Raw genomic sequence first — 22,118 nt, forward strand, 5'->3', positions numbered from 1 at the left:
TATATATCTTATCTAAAGTTTAGATTGTTTACATAGCAAATCTACAATAGCTGCAAACAGCTTCAACAGTATATAATTATGTATTCCTGTGATACAATGACAGCAGCCATGTTCTGCTTGTGATCACTGCACAGCCAAGCTGCTCTGTATCTCCACCCCTCAGCCTGTGAAAACTTCACTCCCCTCTCCTCCTTTCTCCTCCCCTCTGCCTCTGAAATCTCTGCCTAGTAACACCTCCTCCTCCTGCCAGACTGAGCTCCCATAAGCCCTTGCTACATGGGTCTCAGAGTGCCAAGGCACTGGAGGAGCTGTGAGTGAGACTTGTTTAGTTTATAGGGAATTAGGGTATTAAAAAAAAGTATTTGGCTTGAGGAATGCATTATAAACTATATGTAAGGAACACAATTATGCAATGAGTTAAAGTTCATCTCGGATTCACTTTAACCACTTGAGGACCACAGTCTTTCTACCCCTTAAGGACCGGCCACTTTTTTTCCATTCAGACCACTGCAGCTTTCACGGTTTATTGCTCGCTCATACAACCTACCACCTAAATGAATTTTGGCTCCTTTTCTTGTCACTAATAAAGCTTTCTTTTGGTGCTATTTGATTGCTCCTGCGATTTTTACTTTTTATTATATTCATCAAAAAAGACATGAATTTTGGCAAAAAAATGATTTTTTTAACTTTCTGTGCTGACAATTTTCAAATAAAGTAAAATTTCTGTATACATGCAGCGCGAAAAATGTGGACAAACATGTTTTTGATAAAAAAAAAAAAACATTCAGTGTATATTTATTGGTTTGGGTAAAAGTTATAGCGTTTACAAACTATGGTGCAAAAAGTGAATTTTGCCATTTTCAAGCATCTATGACTTTTCTGACCCCCTGTCATGTTTCATGAGGGGCTAGAATTCCAGGATAGTATAAATACCCCCCAAATGACCCCATTTTGGAAAGAAGACATCCCAAAGTATTCACTGAGAGGCATAGTGAGTTCATAGAAGATATTATTCTTTGTCACAAGTAAGCGGAAAATGACACTTTGTGACAAAAAAAAAGAAAAAAAAAAAGAATCCATTTCTTCTAACTTGCGACAAAAAAAAATGAAATCTGCCACGGACTCACCATGCCCCTCTCTGAATACCTTGAAGTGTCTACTTTCCAAAATGGGGTCATTTGTGGGGTGTGTTTACTGTCCTCGCATTTTGGGGGGTGCTAATTTGTAAGCACCCCTGTAAAGCCTAAAGGTGCTCATTGGACTTTGGGCCCCTTAGCGCAGTTAGGCTGCAAAAAAGTGCCACACATGTGGTATTGCCGTACTCAAGAGAAGTAGTAGAATGTGTTTTGGGGTGTATTTTTACACATACCCATGCTGGGTGGGAGAAATATCTCTGTAAATGTCAATTTTTTCATTTTTTTTTACACACAATTGTCCATTTACAGAGTTATTTCTCCCACCCAGCATGGGTATGTGTAAAAATACACCCCAAAACACATTGTACTACTTCTCCCGAGTACGGCGATACCACGTGTGGCACTTTTTTGCACCCTAACTGCGCTAAAGGGCCCAAAGTCCAATGAGTACCTTTAGGATTTCACAAGTCATTTTGCGGAATTTGATTTCCAGACTACTCCTCACGGTTTAGGGCCCCTAAAATGCCAGGGCAGTATAGGAACCCCACAAATGACCCCATTTTAGAAAGAAGACACCCCAAGGTATTCCGTTAGGAGTATGGTGAGTTCATAGAAGATTTTATTTTTTGTCAAAAGTTAGCGGAAAATTGATTTTTATTGTTTTTTTCACAAAGTGTCATTTTCCACTAACTTGTGACAAAAAATAAAATCTTCTATAAACTCACCATACTACTAATGGAATACCTTGGGGTGTCTTCTTTCTAAAATGGGGTCATTTGTGGGGTTCCTATACTGCCCTGGCATTTTAGGGGCCCTAAACCGTGAGGAGTAGTCTGGAAATCAAATTCCGCAAAATGACCTGTGAAATCCTAAAGGTACTCATTGGACTTTGGGCCCTTTAGCGCAGTTAGGGTGCAAAAAAGTGCCACACATGTGGTATCGCCGTACTCGGGAGAAGTAGTACAATGTGTTTTGGGGTGTATTTTTACACATACCCATGCTGGGTGGGAGAAATAACTCTGTAAATGGACAATTGTGTGTAAAAAAATCAAACGATTGTCATTTACAGAGGTATTTCTCCCACCCAGCATGAGTATGTGTAAAAATACACCCCAAAACACATTGTACTACTTCTCCCGAGTATGGCAATACCACATGTGTGGCACTTTTTTGCACCCTAGCTGCGCTAAAGGGCCCAAAGTCCAATGAGTACCTTTAGGATTTCACAGGTCATTTTGCGAAATTTGATTTCCAGACTACTCCTCACGGTTTAGGGCCCCTAAAATGCCAGTTCAGTATAGGAACCCCACAAATGACCCCATTTTAGAAAGAAGACACCCCAAGGTATTCCGTTAGGAGTATGGTGAGTTCATAGAAGATTTTATTTTTTGTCAAAAGTTAGTGGAAAATGACACTTTGTGAAAAAAACAATAAAAATCAATTTTCCGCTAACTTTTGACAAAAAATAAAATCTTCTATGAACTCACCATACTCCTAACGGAATACCTTTGGGTGTCTTCTTTCTAGAATGGGGTCATTTGTGGGGTTACTATACTGCCCTGGCATTTTAGGGGCCCTAAACCGTGAGGAGTAGTCTTGAAACCAAATGTCGCAAAATGACCTGTGGAATCCTAAAGGTACTCATTGGACTTTGGGCCCCTTAGCGTACTTAGGGTGTAAAAAAGTGCCACACATGTGGTACCGCCGTACTCAGGAGAAGTAGTATAATGTGTTTTGGGGTGTATTTTTACACATACCCATGCTAAGTGGGAGAAATATCTCTGTAAATGACAATTGTTTGATTTGTTTTACACACAATTGACCATTTACATAGAAATTTCTCCCACCCAGCATGGGTATGTGTAAAAATACACCCCAAAACACATTATACTACTTTTCCTGAGTACGGCGGTACCACATGTGTGACACTTTTTTGCAGCCTAGGTGCGCTAAGGGGCCCAACGTCCTATTCACGGGTCATTTTGAGGCATTTGTTTTCTAGACTACTCCTCGCGGTTTAGGGCCCCTAAAATGCCAGGGCAGTATAGGAACCCCACAAGTGACCCCATTTTAGAAAGAAGACACCCCAAGGTATTCCGTTAGGTGTATGGCGAGTTCATAGAAGATTTTATTTTTTGTCACAAGTTAGTGAAAAATGACACTTTGTGAAAAAAACCCAATAAAAATCAATTTCCGCTAACTTTTGACAAAAAATAAAATCTTCTATGAACTCGTCATACACCTAACAGAATACCTTGGGGTGTCTTTTTTTCTAAAATGGGGTCACTTGTGGGGTTCCTATACCGCCCTGGCATTTTACGGGCCCAAAACCGTGAGTAGTCTGGAAACCAAATGTCTCAAAATGACTGTTCAGGGGTATAAGCATCTGCAAATTTTGATGACAGGTGGTCTATGAGGGGGCGAATTTTGTGGAACCGGTCATAAGCAGGGTAGCCTTTTAGATGACAGGTTGTATTGGGCCTGATCTGATGGATAGGAGTGCTAGGGGGGTGACAGGAGGTGATTGATGGGTGTCTCAGGGGGTGGTTAGAGGGGAAAATAGATGCAATCAATGCACTGGGGAGGTGATCGGAAGGGGGTCTGAGGGGGATCTGAGGGTTTGGCCGAGTGATCAGGAGCCCACACGGGGCAAATTAGGGCCTGATCTGATGGGTAGGTGTGCTAGGGGGTGACAGGAGGTGATTGATGGGTGTCTCAAGGTGTGATTAGAGGGGGGAATAGATGCAAGCAATGCACTGGCGAGGTGATCAGGGCTGGGGTCTGAGGGCATTCTGAGGGTGTGGGCGGGTGATTGAGTGCCCTAGGGGCAGATAGGGGTCTAATCTGATAGGTAGCAGTGACAGGGGGTGATTGATGGGTAATTAGTGGGTGTTTAGGGTAGAGAACAGATGTGAACACTGCACTTGGGAGGTGATCGGACGTCGGATCTGCGGGCGATCTATTGGTGTGGGTGGGTGATCAGATTGCCCGCAAGGGGCAGGTTAGGGGCTGATTGATGGGTGGCAGTGACAGCGGGTGATTGATGGGTGGCAGTGACAGGGGGTGATTGATGGGTGATTGATAGGTGATTGACAGGTGATCAGTGGGTTATTACAGGGAAGGACAGATGTAAATAATGCCCTGGCGAATTGATAAGGGGGGGTCTGAGGGCAATCTGAGCGTGTAGGCGGGTGATTGGGTGCCCGCAAGGGGCAGATTAGGGTCTGATCTGATGGGTAATAGTGACAGGTGGTGATAGGGGGTGATTGATGGGTAATTAGTGGGTGTTTAGAGGAGAGAATAGATGGAAACACTGCGCTTGGGTGGTGATCTGATGTCGGATCTGCGGGCGATCTATTGGTGTGGGTGGGTGATCAGTTTGCCCGCAAGGGCGGGTTAGGGGCTGATTGTTGGGTGGCAGTGACAGGGGGTGATTGATGGGTGATAGGTGATTGGCAGGTGATTGACAGGTGATCAGTGGGTTATTACAGGGAAGGACAGATGTAATTAATGCACTGGTGAATTGATAAGGGGGGGGGGGTCTGAGGGCAATCTGAGCGTGTGGGCGGGTGATTGGGTGCCCGCAAGGGGCAGCTTAGGGTCTGATCTGATAGGTAACAGTGACAGGTGGTGATAGGGGGTGATTGATGGGTGATTGATGGGTAATTAGTGGGTGTTTAGAGAAGATAACAGATGTAAACAATACATTTGGGAGGTAATCTGACGGCGGGTTTGCGGGCGATCTAATGGTGTGGGTGGGTGATCAGATTGCCCGCAATGGGCAGGTTAGGGGCTGATTGATGGGTGGCAGTGACAGGGGGTGACAGGGGGTGATTGATGGGTGATAGGTGATTGGCAGGTGATTGACAGGTGATCAGTGGGTTATTACAGGGAAGAACAGATGTAATTAATGCACTGGCGAATTGATAAGGGGGGGTCAGAGGGCAATCTGAGCGTGTTGGCGGGTGATTGGGTGCCCGCAAGGGGCAGATTAGGGTCTGATCTGATAGGTAAAAGTGACAGGTGGTGATAGGGGGTGATTGATGGGTGATTGATGGGTAATTAGTGGGTGTTTAGAGGAGAGAATAGATGTAAACAATGGATTTGGGAGGTGATCTGATGTCGGATCTGCGGGCGATCTATTGGTGTGGGTGGGTGATCAGATTGCCCGCAAGGGGCAGGTTAGGGGCTGATTGTTGGGTGGCAGTGACAGGGGGTGATTGATGGGTGATTGATGGGTGATTGATGGGTGATTGACGGGTGATTGACAGGTTATCAGGGAAGATAGATGCATACAGTACACAGGGGGGGGGGGGTCTGGGGAGAATCTGAGGGGTGGGGGGGGTGATCAGGAGGGGGCAGGGGGCAGGGGGGGGGATAAAAAAAAAATAGCGTTGACAGATAGTGACAGGGAGTGATTGATGGGTTATTAGGGGGGGTGATTGGGTGCAAACAGGGGTCTGGGGGGTGGGCAGGGGGGGGTCTGAGGGGTGCTGTGGGCGATCAGTGGGCGGGGGGGGGGCAGATCAGTGTGTTTGGGTGCAGACTAGGGTGGCTGCAGCCTGCCCTGGTGGTCCCTCGGACACTGGGATCACCAGGGCAGGAGGCAGCCTGTATAATACACTTTGTATACATTCCAAAGTGTATTATACACTTTGTAGCGGCGATCGCGGGGTTAACATCCCGCCGGCGCTTCCGTATGGCCGGCGGGATGTTACGGCGGGTGGGCGGAGCCAGTTGCCGGGGGAAGCGCGCGTCATCAATGACGCGATCGCTCCCCCGGCATGCCTAAAGGACGCGCCGCCTGAAGGCGTATTGCGGTACTTTAGGCGTCCACTTTGCCGCCGCCCATGGGCTGTGGGCGGTCGGCAAGTGGTTAAAGAGACTCTGTAACAATTTTTTCAGCCTTAGTTCTTCTATCCTATGAGTTCCTATGCCTGTTCTAATGTGCTGGGGCTTACTGCAGCTCTTCCTAATTACACTGTCTCTGTAATAAATCAATGTATCTTTCCTCTGTCCTGTTTGTCGGGCTAAAGCTTGATTGTGTGGAATGTGCAGGGCTGCTTGTGATTGGTAGAAGCGATACACACCCTCTGCAGGCCCCCTGCATACTATGAATGACTCATACACTATGCTTAGCTGAGCCTATTAGAAGCTGGTTAGTTTGTTTGTAAACATTGCCTAAAACTGTTAATTACAAGCCAGGATTGCAGCAGAGAGTGGCAGAAACAGCACAGAGGGGCACAGGAGAAAATAAGGAATAGAATGGTATGCTTTTTAGTGTAAGAATATTAGAGTACAGATTCTCTTTAAGGTTAGATTAAGTGGGCGGAACCAAAAACAGCCAAATACACACCCAGGCAATGCCAGGTGTTCCCCGCTAGCTTAATATAAATAAACTTGTTTGTCTATTATCTATCTATTGGCCCGCCAGTGCTTTTATGATTCACATTGATTTTGGCCCGCGGCCACATTCCCAGCTCCGCCCCCTCCCGTCCCTGATCTCTTCTGGTGGCCGGCTCTGCCCCTCTGCCCGGCCTCCTCGTATGAGTAATAGAGCGTGGCTACGCTCTATCACTCCCTTGCTCCACCTCTAAAGGAAGAAAGGCTTATCTCTTCCTCCTCGGCCTGCTAGCCCGCCCCCTCTCCTTCCTCGGCCGCCGCTCCTTTACCTCATGGAGTCGGCGGCCTGTCCTGCACCGCAGTCTTCTCCCTTCATCCTGTTCACTACATGCCCAGCCCCCGGCATGCAGCACAGGAATCACCTGGGACGCGAAGACACCAGAGCGGCTCCCTCGGTAACGTTGCATATACAGGATAGGCGACGTTACCAAGGGAGCCGCTCTGGTGTCTTCCTGTCACAGGTGATTCCTGTGCTGCATGCCGGGGGCCAAGCATGTAGTGAACAGGATGAAGAGAGCAGACTTCGGTGCAGGGCGGCCGCCGACTCCATGGGGTAGAGGAGCGGCAGCGGGGGAAGGAGGGGGAGGATAAGGCTGGCTACCTGCTGGGGGCACCTACTTACCTAGCTAACCTATACTGGGGCCACTTACCTAGCTAACCTATACTGAGGCCACCTACCTAGCTAACCTATCGTGGGGGCACCTACCTAGCTAACCTATCGTGGGGACACCTACCTATCTAGCTTATACTGTGCACCTATGTAGCTAACCTATACTGGGGAAACCTACTTAGCTAAGCTATACTGGAGGCACCTACCTAGCTAACCTATATTGGGGCACCTATGCCTGATTAACCTACACTGGGGGCACCTACCTAGCTAACCTATTCTGGGGGACAACTATAATGGCTACCTATACTGGAGGCGTCTACCTGGCTAACCTATACTGGTTGCACCTATGCCTGACTTGCCTATCCGGGGGGCACCTACCAAGCTAACCTATACTGGGGCACCTATGCCTAGCTAACCTATAGTGGGGCACCTACCTGGCTAACCTATACTGGGTGCACCTATGCCTGTCTACCTATACTGGGGCCACTTACCTAGCTAACCTAAACTGGGTGCACCTATGCTTTGCTACCTATACTGGGGGCACCTATATCTGGCTACCTGCCTTCCTATACCAAGGTTGTTTTTTTTTGTTTTTGTTCCACCGCGGCTATAGCACGCAGTGCAAATTGTCAGGTGTTGTGTGATCATTCTAAATAGGGAAGGGGGGGGGGGGAGTTATAAATATGACTGTTGGACCTCGACCTGGTCTAAGTTTTTCATTTCGGCCATCCGTCTTTTTGAGTTTGACACCCCTTTTACCACCTACCATGTAGTATGAGAGCATACTCTACACAGTCTATTCTAATGTGCTGAACTCCGCATCAGATAAAAACCTTTGCAAGATGCTGCACACAAAGATGCTGTGCACATTCAAAAGATCATTATCTGCAAAAGATCTGTTCCTGCAAAAGATTCGTTCCTGCAAAATGCATTCATTGTCTATGATATCTGCAGGTCCTCATACACTCCTTGTTAAACAGACATTCATCTGCATATCTGACAATCATCTGCAGATCTGAAGATCCATCCTGGTGGATCTGATCTGCAGATGAATGTCTGTTATGCCGGGAATACACGGCTCATTTTTTTTTTTTATCAATCGAGCCGCTGATGGCTCGATTGATAATTTCCGACAGGTCCGATCACCGCACGGATCGATTCCCCGCTTGATCCCCGCGGGCGGACAATGGACTGAAACGAACAGAAGATAAGGAAGCGGCCGGGGGGACGAGCGGGAATCGAGCCGCCGAATCGACCCGTGTATGCCCAGCATTAAACAAGGTTTGTATGAAGATCTGCAGATATCATAGACTATGAATGCATTTTGCAGGAACAGATCTTTTGCAGATACTGATCTTTTGAATGTGTCCAGCATCTTTATGTGCAGCATCTTGCCAAGATGTTTATCTGATGGGGAGTTCAGCTCAATAGAATAGACTGTGTAGAAGATGGGTCTCATACTACATGGAAGGTGGTAAAATTGGTCTGATATCTTTCATTCATCTTTCAAGTGTGTATGTAGCATTACTCACTCTCACTACACCCCCCCCCCCCCTGTAGCTGCCCGCCCAAGCCAATCTAACAACTGAACAGCATAATCCATATGTTCTCTGCAGGGGCAAATCCAGGATTTCCAAGGGGGGTTCCTGAATGCGACGTGTGGGCATGGCCAAAACATGGTGTGGGTGGAGCCAAATACTAGCAGTTTCTAGGCTAAATTGCATCCAGGGTGAGGGTGTAAAATGCGCCCCCAACGTGGAGACAGGTATAGGTGCCCGCAGTATAGGTAGCCAGCTATAGGCCCCCCCCCCCAGTATAGGTAGCCCATGTTGTTGCACCCAGTATAGGTTAGATAGGTGTATACCCCCAGTATAGCTTAGATGGTATATGTCCGCAGTATAGATTAGAGAGGTATGTCCGCAGTATAGATTAGATAGGTATATGTCCCCCAGTATAGATTAGATAAGTATATGCCCAGTATAGATTAGATAGGTATATGCCCCCCAGTATAGGTTAGATAGGTATATGCCCCAGTATAGGTTAAATAGGTATATGCCCTCAATATAGGTTATAGGTATATGCCCCCATATAGATTAGATTGGTAAATGCCCCCCAGTATAGATTAGATAGGTATATGCCCCCAGTATAGATTAGATAAGTATATGCCCAGTATAGATTAGATAGGTATATACCCAGTATAGATTAGATAAGTATATGCCCAGTATAGGTTAGATAGGTATATGCCCCCAGTATAGATTAGATTGGTATATGCCCCCAGTATAGATTAGATTGGTATATGCCCCCCAGTATAGATTAGATAGGTATATGCCCAGTATAGATTAGATAAGTATATGCCCAGTATAGATTAGATAGGTATATGTCCCCCTGTATAGGTTAGATAGGTATATGCACCCAGTATAGATTAGATAGGTAAATGTCCCCCAGTATAGATTAGATAGGTATATGTCCCCCAGTATAAATTATATAGGTATATGCCCAGTATAGATTAGTTAGGTTAGGCGGGGGGGGGGGGGGGGGGGGAGCGGAGAGAGAGGAGTTTCCATTTACCTGCCTTGATCCTGCACGCAGCTTCTATCTTCATCCTCTCCCGGCGTGCGTCGCATCGGTAAGAGCTCCCCCTGTGATGACATGTGGTTACGTCATCACAGGGGGCGCTGTTACCATATCGACAGACGCCGGCCGGGACAGGATGTAGATAGAAGCTAGCAGGATAGAGGAAGGTAAGTGGAAAGTCTTCTCCCCGCAGCGCTAGTGCCCGTACGCCCGCTGCCCGCAGCAAGCGAGGCCCCCTGCAGCGTGAGGCCTCGGGTGCCCCTGCTCGTGCTGCCAGTCAGACGGGACCCTCGGCCGCACACACAAACGGCAGCCCCACTTCCGGTCTCGGTGCAGGGGGGGGTGTTCCAGACACCCGGAACACCCCTTCCGTGCGCCAGTGCTCTATAGTCTATAGTCACTGTTAATATAAGAGAAGGTGATAGCAATTTAGTGCTAGTTTGCAGTACAGAACAAAAAAATAAGAATATACACACACACACACACACACACACACACACACACACACACACACACACACACACACACACACACACACACACACACACACACACACACACACACACCCCCCCCCCCCCCTCTATTGTGCTCTGTCATGATAACCAGAAAAGTTAGCTTGCTGTTAAAGTTCATTTGTGTGTAGAGTAACAGCCTGCAGCATCAGCTATAATATCTAGCTAAACACAGCAGTGGTTAATCTGAGTATTCCAGTCACATGACAGTCTAGTCCAATCAGAACCCAGCCTCACTCTGAGATCTTCTATCTCGTCTAGACTCTAGCCAGACATGCCAGCAGCCATGAGACAGAATCTTCAGAGCTTATGAAAGAGCCAGAGCAGAGAAACTGCCCTTAAGATCCTATTAGGCGAAAATAGGTGAGCTATTTTGGTTTATGTATTCTGATTAATGCTGCTAATGACAATGTTAGTGATTATATGTTAGACTGTATATTGAATACTGTTTTTGTATGTTTGCCCCTAGTTCTACCACGTGCGCTTTCTACCGCTCAAATCACATTCTACCATGTTCAGCCACCAATATTACTAAAACTGTGATCATCTTTGTTCCTGATTCCCTATCTTGATGATGTTACCAATAAAGAGTTATTTTTGTACCAGCGGTATGTACTTAAAGTCTTTCAAGGAATCCGAGGACAGTTACATCCCCCTTCCCCACCTCTTATTATTGTAAATGCGTTATTGTAAATGTGTTTCTTGTCAGCTGTAGACTGAACTTCCTGGTTTGCGCACACTACGGAATTCCCCTCCTTATCAGGGATGTGCTGATCTCGAAGACAGATCTGAATCACCATAGCGTGTGATACTGAGGAGAGACAGGAGTTTCCTGCAGCAGGAGGTTTTGAATCAGGATGATACCATTTAATGGTTAACTTTAATGGCCAACAGGCCTTCTTCAAACTCTATATATTTGTTTAGTTCAGGCTTACGTCCACATAGCAAGATGAAGTGAAAGCTTGTGTGGTGAGAGGTGAGAGAAAAGAGAAAGCAGGGATGAGTCTGGTGTGGATAAGGCGTCTCTCAGGATAATGTGGTGTTTTATTTGGTGGTAACAGACTGCTAGGGTTAATGCTTAGACCAATCTGTGAGAAATCTCCACATCCTTGTGGGAATGCCTAAAACTGTTAGTCTTTAGTTTTTACCTTGTTGTTTCCAGCATGGCGTCTAAAAAGCTCAGAGAAGAATTGCTGTGCTCCATCTGTCTGGACATTTACACGGATCCTGTAACACTGAGGTGTAGTCATTCCTTCTGCCGGGTCTGTATTGCGACTGTTCTGGACACACAGAAGGGATCTCACCATTACAAGTGCCCGGAATGTAGAACAAAGTTTCCAAAGCGCCCAACACTGGGAAGAAACAGGAAGCTCTGTAATATTGCAGAATGCGTCAGATCCATGCAGCTGGACCGGGAGACAACCCCAAGCTTTGGTATGTACTGAAATGCAATGTGTTTAATTTAAAATGAATATCCGATTTATGCTGTGTAACATAAATTGGTGTCATTAAAGGTCCACACTCACATCATGCATAGCTCCCAACTGTGCCTCTTTTGGAGGGACAGTCCCTCTTTGACCCTCTTTCCTCCTCATTTGTCCCTCAGGACTTTGTCTCTTTTTATTTGTAAATGTATATATTTATCTACTAAAAATGTGTTTGGCTCTAAACTTTATTCACATCCTTTAAATTGATATATTACTAATTTTAAAAAAATCGTTAATATGAAGGAAAATGAACCAGGATAGAAAGGACCAGTGTGGGTTGAATTATAAAACATCATATTGTTCTTATGAAATCTTTATGTTATGCGTGACTAGGGGTGTGACAGGGGGCGTGATCAGGGCTGTGGCTTAAGTGTCCCTCTTACTCATCTCAAAAAGTTGGGAGGTATGATCATGTATCATTGTAAAGAAAAAAAGGGGCTTTAAAAGGAACCCGAAATGTGAGACCTATGGAGGCTGACATATTTATTTCCTTCTAAGCAATATCAGTTGCCTGGCAGCCCTGCTGATCTTTGGCTGCAGTAGTGTCTGAATCACACACTGAAACAAGCATGAAGCTAAACTTGTCATCTTTGTCATAGACCTGATCTGCATGTTTGTTCAGAGTCTATGGCTTAAAGCATTCTTTCTTAACCTTCTCACCCTGGAGGAACCCTTGAAATAATTTTGGGATCTCAGGGAACCCTTGCATTAGCCAAGAGAGTGGGGATTTATTTTGTGGGTCACGCAGCCTTTTAAAGGTGTGGCTAAAAATGTTATTAACTGTAACAGCCTCCTTATTTAGTCCCCATTCCATGTTTCTCCTCTATAGTGCTCCCTATTACAGTAGCCTGTGTTAATGTGTACACAGCCCAGTGATGCACACAACTGCTGTGTTTTTGACACTGATTGTGTGCCTGTTAGTGATTACACACACTGTCTACCACTATTGAAAATTGTTATTACTACTGCATACCCAATATGGGAAAAATGACAGGCAGAGGCAAGCAACCTCGCAAGTCTGTTCGAGGTCATGCTGGCGTAATTTCGTGCGGCCCTCAAACAAAGTACAGTGTTCAGAAGGCACGTACCCTCAACCCCCAAGATTGTGAAGACGTAGTTGACTATTTAACACAGACCACCTCATCTTCCTCAGCTTCCGCATGGAACCGTGACATATCTTCCTCCTCCTGTTCTGCTTCAGGTACCCCACAACTACTTAACACTCAGCCAGCAGCCACCACCGCTACTACTAATACCACAGCCGCTCCAATTTCAGAGTTCGCAGGCGTTATTCACACAGGTTTGTGGTGAATTTACTGATGAAGGAGCATTATTGGCACAAGATGAAGGCACTAAGAATGTTACACCACCTCATATGTCTCAGGCGTCACTATGGACGTAAGGTGTGAGGATGATGAAGTACCTGTTGGTGCAGTTTTGGAGGTGTCTGATACAAGCGAAGCTGTGGATGATGATGATCATGGCATGGATGTCACGTGGGATCTCAGAAGACAAGATGAACGGGCGACAGTTCAGAGGGGGAGACAAAAGGAGGAGGAGACGAGTTGCTGTAAGAAGCAGGGGGAGCTCATCGGAAACCGCTCGTGGCAGTGTCCGGCGGCATGTATCGCCACCTAGGGACAGTCAGCCAACACGCCCTTCAACGTTAGCTGCTGCCACCACCAGAATGCCGTTAACCCAGAACTTACCAGTGTGGAAATTTTTTTTTGTTTTTCTGTCTCAGATTACAGCAATGCCATCTGTACTATCTGCCACCAAAAACTCAGGGAGTCGGAGAAAAGCAACACTCGCCTAGGGACAACTACCTTACGAAGGAACTTGATCAAGAAGCACAAACACCAATGGGATGAGCACATGAGGAAAAATAGCACACAAATGCAAAGCCACTCTCGGCCTCCTCTTCCTCCTCCAGGTGCAGCATCTTCAGCCGCTTTATCCTCTGCTGCCCATGCACCTTCACAGCCACCCTCCACCACTCCGCCTCTCACCTTGAGCAGTTCCTGCTCCTCTGCCCACAGCCCGTTAAGGAAATATTTGAGCGGAAGAAGCCAATGTCTGCCAGTCACCCCCTTGCCCGGCGTCTGAGAGCTGGCTTGTCGGAACTGTTAGCGCCGCCAGCTGTTACCATACAAGCTGGTGGACTCTGAGGCCTTCTGAAAATTTGTGGCGATTGGGACACCGCAGTGAAACATACTAGGCTGCAATTATTTTTCCAAAAAGGCGATACCCAAACTGTACACTCAGGGCCAGATTTACAGCTCAGGAGCCTATAGGCACACAAGCTCTGGTGCCCTAAGCTCTACCCCCTAACAGGCCACACCCCCTAACACCATGTTCCGTTTTCTTATTTAACAAAACCACACAAGATAATACAGGTATTTGGTAATAGAGATATTACCAAAGGCAAGTAATGAACACCAACAATGCGTAGATATTACCAACGACTTATGGAATTTACTAAATTTAGTCTATTACTAACAGTCAGTGGCGGTAGGTGGGTGGAAGAGCAAAGCAGGTAGGTATAAGAACCTAGAGAGTAATCAGCAGTGGTAGGTAGGTGGGAGAGTGCAGTAGGTAAGTATAGAGAGCACTGAGAGGAGTCAGTGAGGGTAGGTAGGTGGGTAGGTCAGACAGTAAAGCAGGTAGGTATAGAGAGCACAGAGAGGGGTCAGTGAGGGTAAGTAGGTGGGAGAGCTCAACAGGTAGGAATAGAGAGCACAGAGAGCAATCAGTAGGGGTGGGAAGGTGGGAGAGCATAGAAGGTAGGTATAGAGAGTATAGAGCATTCAGTGGGAGTTGGCAGGTAGATGGGAGAGTGCAGCAGGTAGGTAGAGAGCAGTCAGTGGTGGTAGGTAGGTGGGAGAGCGCAGCTGGTAAGTATAGAGAGCAAACAATGGTCGGTAGGTAGGTAGGTGAACACAGCAGGTAGATATAGAGAGAAGAGAGAGCAGTCAGTGGGGGGTGGGTAGGTAGGTAGGTGGGAGAGTGTAGCACGTAGGTATAGAGAGCTTAGAGAGCAGTCAGTGGGTAGGTAGAAGAGTGCAGTAGGTAAGTATAGAGAGCACAGATAGCAGTCAGTGGGGTCAGGTAGGTGGGAGAGCATAGCAGGTAGGTATAGAGAGCAGTAAGTCTGGGTATGTAAGTTGGTAGGTTGGAGAGTAGAGCAGGCAGAGGTGGGCATTAAGTAAAAGGTTAGAGCGGACCTGAGAGACAATTAAGTGATAAGACAATATACTCTGTACAGCGCTGCGGCGCTATATACATACTAAAAAATAATTAAAAAATAAAAGACAAGCAACAGTATGACATTTAAAGAAAACCTGATAGAAATCCTTCCATACATCTGAAGTGTGTCTATTTCCTGCTTTCAGGGAAGCAGACATATTGTTAACATTCTGTGCTTTAGATTAGATTAAATTAGACACAGGAGGGGGAATTACACAGGCTAAACTCTCTGTGGGTGCATTTCTCTATGCTTTTATACAGTCCTGTGCTGTGCAAGAGTTCACTTTCACTCAGTCTCAGCGGAGCTCCGGGTGGAGGGGGCGGACCTGGAGAAAGTTAAAGTCCTTCTTCTCCCGAATGTCCCGAGCGGCTGAGGGGGGACTCAGGGGGCAGAAGAAGAACTCTGATGGCGGCGTCGGCGACCCTCCCTCCCTTCGTGGCAGTGGTGGAGGACACTCGCATCTAGAAGAGCGGCGGTAGGCTGGCATAGGCTGTCATAGTTACTATTAGCGGCACCTTCCAGCCCTTGTGCAGGAGCGAGCGGCTCCATGACGTCACTCAGCAACGCCCCTTACGTCCTCTCCATGGTCACACGCAGAGTCAGGCGCTGTAACCATGAAGAGGACAGCAGGGGGCGCTGCTGAGTGACGTCATGGAGACGTGCTGCTGCAGAGTGGAGGATGCCGCAAGTAATAACTATGAAACTAGTAACTATGACAGCCTGCTGACACTACTCTAGATTCGGGTCTCCTCCGCCACTGCTGCTGATATGAAGGGAGGGAGGGAGGTCCCGCCTCTCACAAATGGGCCGCCTGTAGGCATGCGCCTACTTTGTTTAATGGTAAATCCGTCCCTGTGTACACTACTTATACTACTTGATCCAGGTATACACACGCAAGATGTTTTAAAGCACTTTATGCCACCAGTTTAGGAATACAATGTGATTTCTGCCCTTTAGGGATTATAACCCTACTCTGCATCAAATACGTAATTTTCCCAGGGACTTTTTGGCATGTATCCCACTCCGGCATGCTCCCCTCCAGGTGTTAGACCCCTTGAAACAACTTTTCCATCACTTTTCTGGCCAGAAATAGTCCCTGTATGTTTTAAAATTCGTCTGCCCATTGAAGTCTATGGCGGTTCACCCTGTTTGTGCAAACTCACACTTTTGTGGAAGTTTGCGAACCCAAAATCTGCTGTTCGGGCCATCTCTACTGTGATCCGGGCACCCCACAATTACTTACCACTCAGCCGGCAGCTACCACTACTACTAGCACCACAGCCTCTCCACTTGAGATGTCGGAGGAGTTGTTCACACATTCCTGTGATGAATTTACTGATGCACAACCATTATTGGTACAAGATGAAGTTGCTAAGGATGTTTCACCACATTATATGTCTCAGTTACACGTCACTACACACATGGACGTGCAGGGCTGTGGAGTCGGAGTCGTGGAGTCGGAGTCGTGGAGTCGGGCAATTTTGGGTGCCTGGAGTCGGAGTCGGGAAAAAATGCACCGACTCCGACTCCTAATGAATTTGTAACTGTAATTAAAATAGAAAATATGATAAAATGTTCTATTTCTCAGATAATAGTCATTAAAAATAATGTATATATACAGTAATAGCTGTGCTTAGTCCACAAAAATGAAATAAACCAATCAAAATTAGTTACTTGTGCTGCTTCAATAAAGCAGTCCCCGTATTTTTAAGGTCAGATATACATATCTGATTGTGACTGTATATATGATGTGTACACAGGAATCTCTTATATATACTAAATAACATCTATGCTGTAAGAATAAAGCCTAATGTGTAGCTGTGTCACTAATAGAGATGGTCAACGAGATGGAAATAATTCTGCATTGATGCTGATTTATGCAAATGTATGCACTCCCTTTGCTGATGAAATTAAATAATTTGATATGTTGTTAAAATTTGGTTTGGGGACTACAAATTAAAGGGTACCTGAGACGGATGAAAAGTAAAGTTTTATACATACCTGGGGCTTCCTCCAGCCCTCTTCAGGCTAATCAGTCCCTCGCTGTCCTTCACCACCCGGATCTTCTGCTATGAGTCCTGGTAATTCAGCCAGTCAGCGCTGTCCGGCCGCATGCCGCTCCCACAGCCAGGAACATTCTGCACCTGCGCAATAGTGCTGCACAAGTGTAGTATGCTCCTGGCGGCGGAGTGTGTGCATGCGCACTACGCCTGACTGGCTCAAGTACCTGGACTCATAGCAGAAGATCCAGGTGGCGGAGGAGGACAACGAGGGACTGATTATCCTGAAGGCGGCTGGAGGAAGCCCCAGGTATGTATAAAACTTTAATTTCATCTGTCTCAGGTTTACTTTGTTACACAGTAGTACTATGCTCTACATATGCACTCCCCACAGAGCTGCAGGGAATCCACTGAGAATGCTGTGCACATTGAACACAGAGGTGTTGTCTATCACACATAAACCTCCTTTATTCCCCTGCAGAGTACCTGCACATCATTCTTACATGTACCCACACTTACATTGCCTAGGGCCTGATAGATGTTCTTTGTTCCGGTTCGTACCTTTTACAAGTACTCTTACCAAGGACTAGTTTTAGTCTAAAGGGAATAAATATAGTAGTCTACATATCCTTCTCACTTCAGTTGTCTTGTAAAATTCCTAAGCGTTGGCAGTTAAGAGACGAATTTCATGTTACATACTTTTAATCAACAAAATTGTAATATGCAAATTAGAGGAGTCGGAGTCGGTGGAATCCTAAACTGAGGAGTCGGAGTCGGTGGATTTTTGGACCGACTCCACAGTCCTGTGGACGTGTGTACATTTTTTTTGTAAATGACATTGACATTTAAAAAAAAAAAAAAAAAAATACTACTTTTTTAAAATAAATAACGCACAAGCTGGTCTGTTCAGTTGAGCGCACATGCAGCACTGGCATACAGCTAAGGGCCTTACAGACCTGTTACCGCCCAAACTCACGTGGCTGCATGCTCACATAACTAGTTAGCATGGTGGAGCTCTGTTAGCAGAGGTCTCACCACCTTTAAACCCTTAGCTCCTCTTGATGCTTGTATGCCCATGTTAGTAAGCATACTGTGATGCCAAGCCAGGTTGAGTGGGATAATCCCACTCAACACATTAACTGTTGTTTGATTTATTTTGTATTGTTATACCCCCCCCCCCCCCCCCCCCCAACAAAAGAAAAAAATTCTACATCTGGGAAGAGATCTAGAGCATGATCCCTGGGCAGAACAATAAAAACAAAAGGGAAGGCTATTCATAGCAAGGTGTGGGCAATGGGAAAAAAACGGTGCCGGTTGTTCCCAACACTTAAAGAATGATGAGCTTATCACACAGCTTAATGGAAGGCTCATGGTGAAGGAACTTCCTGGACAGGAAAGCCAGCTTGTGGGCATATTTGCAGGATGGTGGCACTCAGGTGGTCCCAAGCCAGTTCCAGTACATGTGGCACAATTTGAAAGTCAACCTTTGTAGATGATCAGGGCTGAGGTTTGCAGTGTTCATCATTACATATATAGTGAGTGGGAATGGCACATCCTTGCCTGACATAGTGGGAGAGCAGGAAGAAATCCACACAGTTGCTGTTGATGATGGTGACCGTGTGGTCCACGAGGGTACCGGGAGCAGGAGTGACAAATGCTCCCGGCACAGTACAGATTGGTGCTGATCCTTTTCTGCACTACGATGACAATTATGCGAGGGGAATAATATTCAAAAGTACCAAAGCAGGTCTGTAACTGTGGGATCTCATAATTCTGCACGGTGCTGAGCTGTCCATCTGACATTCCATCTCGGTACACCACAATCTTCTCTGGCAGCGCATGATTTACCTTGTAGTATTTCTGGAGAGCGGCCACAACGTACAGCTTCAAGTCATCCATGATCTCCTGATGTGGAAGCTGAAAGACTACACAGGAGTAGCAGCAGGTCAGGCAAGGATTTATGCTGGCCACAAAGCTTGCCATGGGAACTCTGGCTGGCATCAGGGTAGATCTATTCCGAATATCCACTCCCCGCAGCTCTCCTTCAAGCTTGCAGTTTATCTGCAGCTACATTTTCTGTGCGATGCTTCTCAGTTTTGTTGGATTAGAGATTGCTTTCACATTCACAACTTGAGAAGGCACAGGTGTTTGTACACAGCACAAGTGCTTTATGGCACCGCACAGGTCAGCGCTCTTCGTCTGGTATTAGCTCTGGAATTACCACAATTAGCAAAGTAACATATCAAGAAAAAAACCATTGTAGATTCTTATGAATTGCTTTTCAATTAATAAAAAAAACCTGTATTTTTCAATTTTCATCATCATCACCTGCATGTTGGCCAACGCGCGCACGACCACGGCCATCACTACACAAACATTGCCACTGACATTTTATGTCCTGAGAGTGTCATCTAATGACAACCCTTTGCGGCTGTTTACGACGGTGCGTTACACAGTGAGTTTGGTGTGTGAGTGTGAATCAGTACACTACTTACACTGCCTGATTGATGTATACACACGCAACAGGTTTTAACCACTTCACCACTGAGGGGTTTTACCCCTTGAACACCAGAGCAATTTTCACCTTTCAGCGCTCCATCCATTCATTCGTCTATAACTTTATTATTACTTATCGCAAGGAAATGAACTATATCTTGTTTTTTTCGCCACCAATTAGGCTTTCTTTAGGTGGGACATTCTGCCAAGAATTATTTTAATCTTAATGTGTTTTAATGGGAAAATAGGAAAAAATGTGGGAAAAAATATTATTTTTCAGTTTTCGGCCATTATAGGTTTTAAATAATGCATGCTACTGTAATTAAAACCCATGAAATGTATTTGCCCATTTGTCCCGGTTATAAAACCGTTTAAATTATGTCCCTATCACAATGTGTGGCGCCAATATTTTATTTGGAAATAAAGGTGCATTTTTTTCAGTTTTGCATCCATCCCTAATTACAAGCCCGTAGTTTATAACGTAACAGTGTTATACCCTCTTGACATAAATATTTAAAAAGTTCAGTCCCTAAGGTAACTATTTTGTTTATTTTTTTTTATTGTATTTATTTATTTATTTTTTAAATAACAAAAAAAAAAAAAAATTGGAGTGTGGGAGGTAATGTGTTAATTTATTGTGTAATACAATGTATTTGTATGTGTAAAATACTTTAGGGTGTAGTTTACTATTTGAGTCTGTTTAGTCAGTGAGTCAGTGAGTCTGTTTACATGCGACCTGTAAGCGTCCGGAAGGACGCTTACAGGAAGCAGTAGGAGGCTGGGAGAATCACAATGATCGCGCTGTTTCTAATAGAAGCAGCGGATCATTGCGGGGGCTTAGATCAACGAACGGGAATGGATTTTCCCAATCATTGATCTCCGGGCGAGCAGGCGGCGGCGTGCACGAGCGGCGGGTGCGTGTGCACGAGCGGCGGGAGCGCGGACAGCGGCGGTAGCGCGGAAGGTACGGACTTATCCGTCCCTGGGGGTTAAAGGATGGAAAAAGGGACGGAGAAATTCGTACCGCCGGGGGTAAAGTGGTTAAAGCACCTTATACCTCCAATGTAAGAATGTAATGTGATTACTGCCCTTTAGGGATTATAACTCTACTCTGCATCAAATGCGTAATTTTCCGAGGGACTTTTGGCACTCCGGCATGCCCCGCTCCAGGTGTTAGACCTCTTGAAATAACTTTTCAATCACTTTTGTGGCCAGAAATAGTCCCTGTATGTTTTAAAATTCGTCTGCCCATTGAAGTCTGTGGCGATTTGCCCGGTTTACGCGACTCGAACTTTTGCGGAAGTTCGTGTTTGAGTTTCGCGAACCTAAAATCTGATGTTCGGACCATCTCTATGCCCTATTAGGTGTCTGTGTGCTGGTAGCGTCACAAAGCATTTTGGCAGCTCCACACATTCATCTGGTGCAGCCAACAGCACGCAAACGGTAAATAGGGTAAACCGCGAAAATTGTGGTGGCCATTACCTAGGCAACTCGTCTGTGCCAGGTTTGCCTAAACTCACTTTGCTGTAGGAGACCGCTTGAAGCGGCCCTGTTACTGGCACCCAGGATGTGGGTGATGAGTGGAGGAGAAGAAAAACGATGATAGGAGCAGGGGCATGGACCAGCTTAAACATGTCAAAACAAATGATAACATATATACATAAATTGATGAATAAATAAATGAATTGATAAATAAAAAGATGAATACAGTTATATCTGCACATGGATGTGACTAGAAACCATGAATGCATCAAATTATGGACAAATGGATGAATGAATAAATAAGTAGATGCATTAATGGATGAAAAAATAAATACAAACCTGAATGCATAGAAACATCTATATACCCATACACATGTGTGTGTATATATAAAGATGTGGAAAAAGCTAAAATCCATAAAAGTATATCAATACACAGATAATAAATTAATGTATGGATGTATACTCAAGATTTGCCTGGAACACAGATGGGGGAAAGGATGGGGGATAATGAATGGGTCATGGAGGCCCAGGATGGAAGGGTAAATCCATGTAACCATACAAATCCAAAGTATTATCCATGGCTATGGAGGGAAATATAATAAACGGTCAGTGCATGGTTCTACAAATGTAAAAAAATTGTGTAGATACAAATAACCACACGCATATTTTGTTGGTGGTGTGCATGAATCTATGGAGGTACAACCCAAACAGATACTGAAGCTGGGGAGGGCGAAGGGGAGGAAAGGGAATAGGAGGGGGGACAGAAATTGGGAACTGAAGTGGAGGGAGGACAGAGGGCATGTGGGATACGATGTTGTAGAAAGTGTTGAATTGTGGACACTAAGCAGCCGCTAGAAGTGATAACTCATCACCATCTTTGCTGACACCACTGGTTTCGATAGCGCAAGATTTCACATTTTCCTTTGTTCCTGGTTTTCCTTCCCCCTCCCTTTCCTTAGCTCAGTGTAGAGCTGTCTGACACAGGTGGGGACTCAATGACCAGTCTGTGATCGGTCCACACAGCTTGCTAAATAGGATACAGGTACATCTGTAGTTAAAGGACCATAATCACAAATTTACTGCTACAGCACTGCTGTATTGTGTATCTACGCCCCTGTAGACTTCACTACAGCACCAGGGCATAGATACACGTATCAGGCTGTTTGTAGTG

General features: G+C 45.7%; 1 protein-coding gene across 2 annotated transcripts in view; it reads left to right on the forward strand.

The window, feature by feature from the left end:
- Positions 1–10,511: 10,511 nt before the first annotated feature.
- Positions 10,512–22,118, forward strand: part of LOC137524477 (histone lysine acetyltransferase CREBBP-like) — a 28,149-nt gene continuing 16,542 nt past the window's right edge. The window contains exons 1-2 of one of the 2 annotated variants that reach the window (XM_068244387.1): positions 10,512–10,598; positions 11,398–11,669. In XM_068244387.1, coding sequence (XP_068100488.1) covers positions 11,399–11,669 — 271 coding nt within the window. In that variant the 5' untranslated portion in view covers positions 10,512–10,598; position 11,398. Of the gene's footprint in view, positions 10,599–11,061; positions 11,212–11,397; positions 11,670–22,118 lie in introns of those variants that run through there. The other variant, XM_068244388.1, reaches the window with a different exon arrangement.

Source organism: Hyperolius riggenbachi, chromosome 7 (genome assembly GCF_040937935.1).
Source record: "Hyperolius riggenbachi isolate aHypRig1 chromosome 7, aHypRig1.pri, whole genome shotgun sequence".
NCBI classification, from domain to species: domain Eukaryota; kingdom Metazoa; phylum Chordata; class Amphibia; order Anura; family Hyperoliidae; genus Hyperolius; species Hyperolius riggenbachi.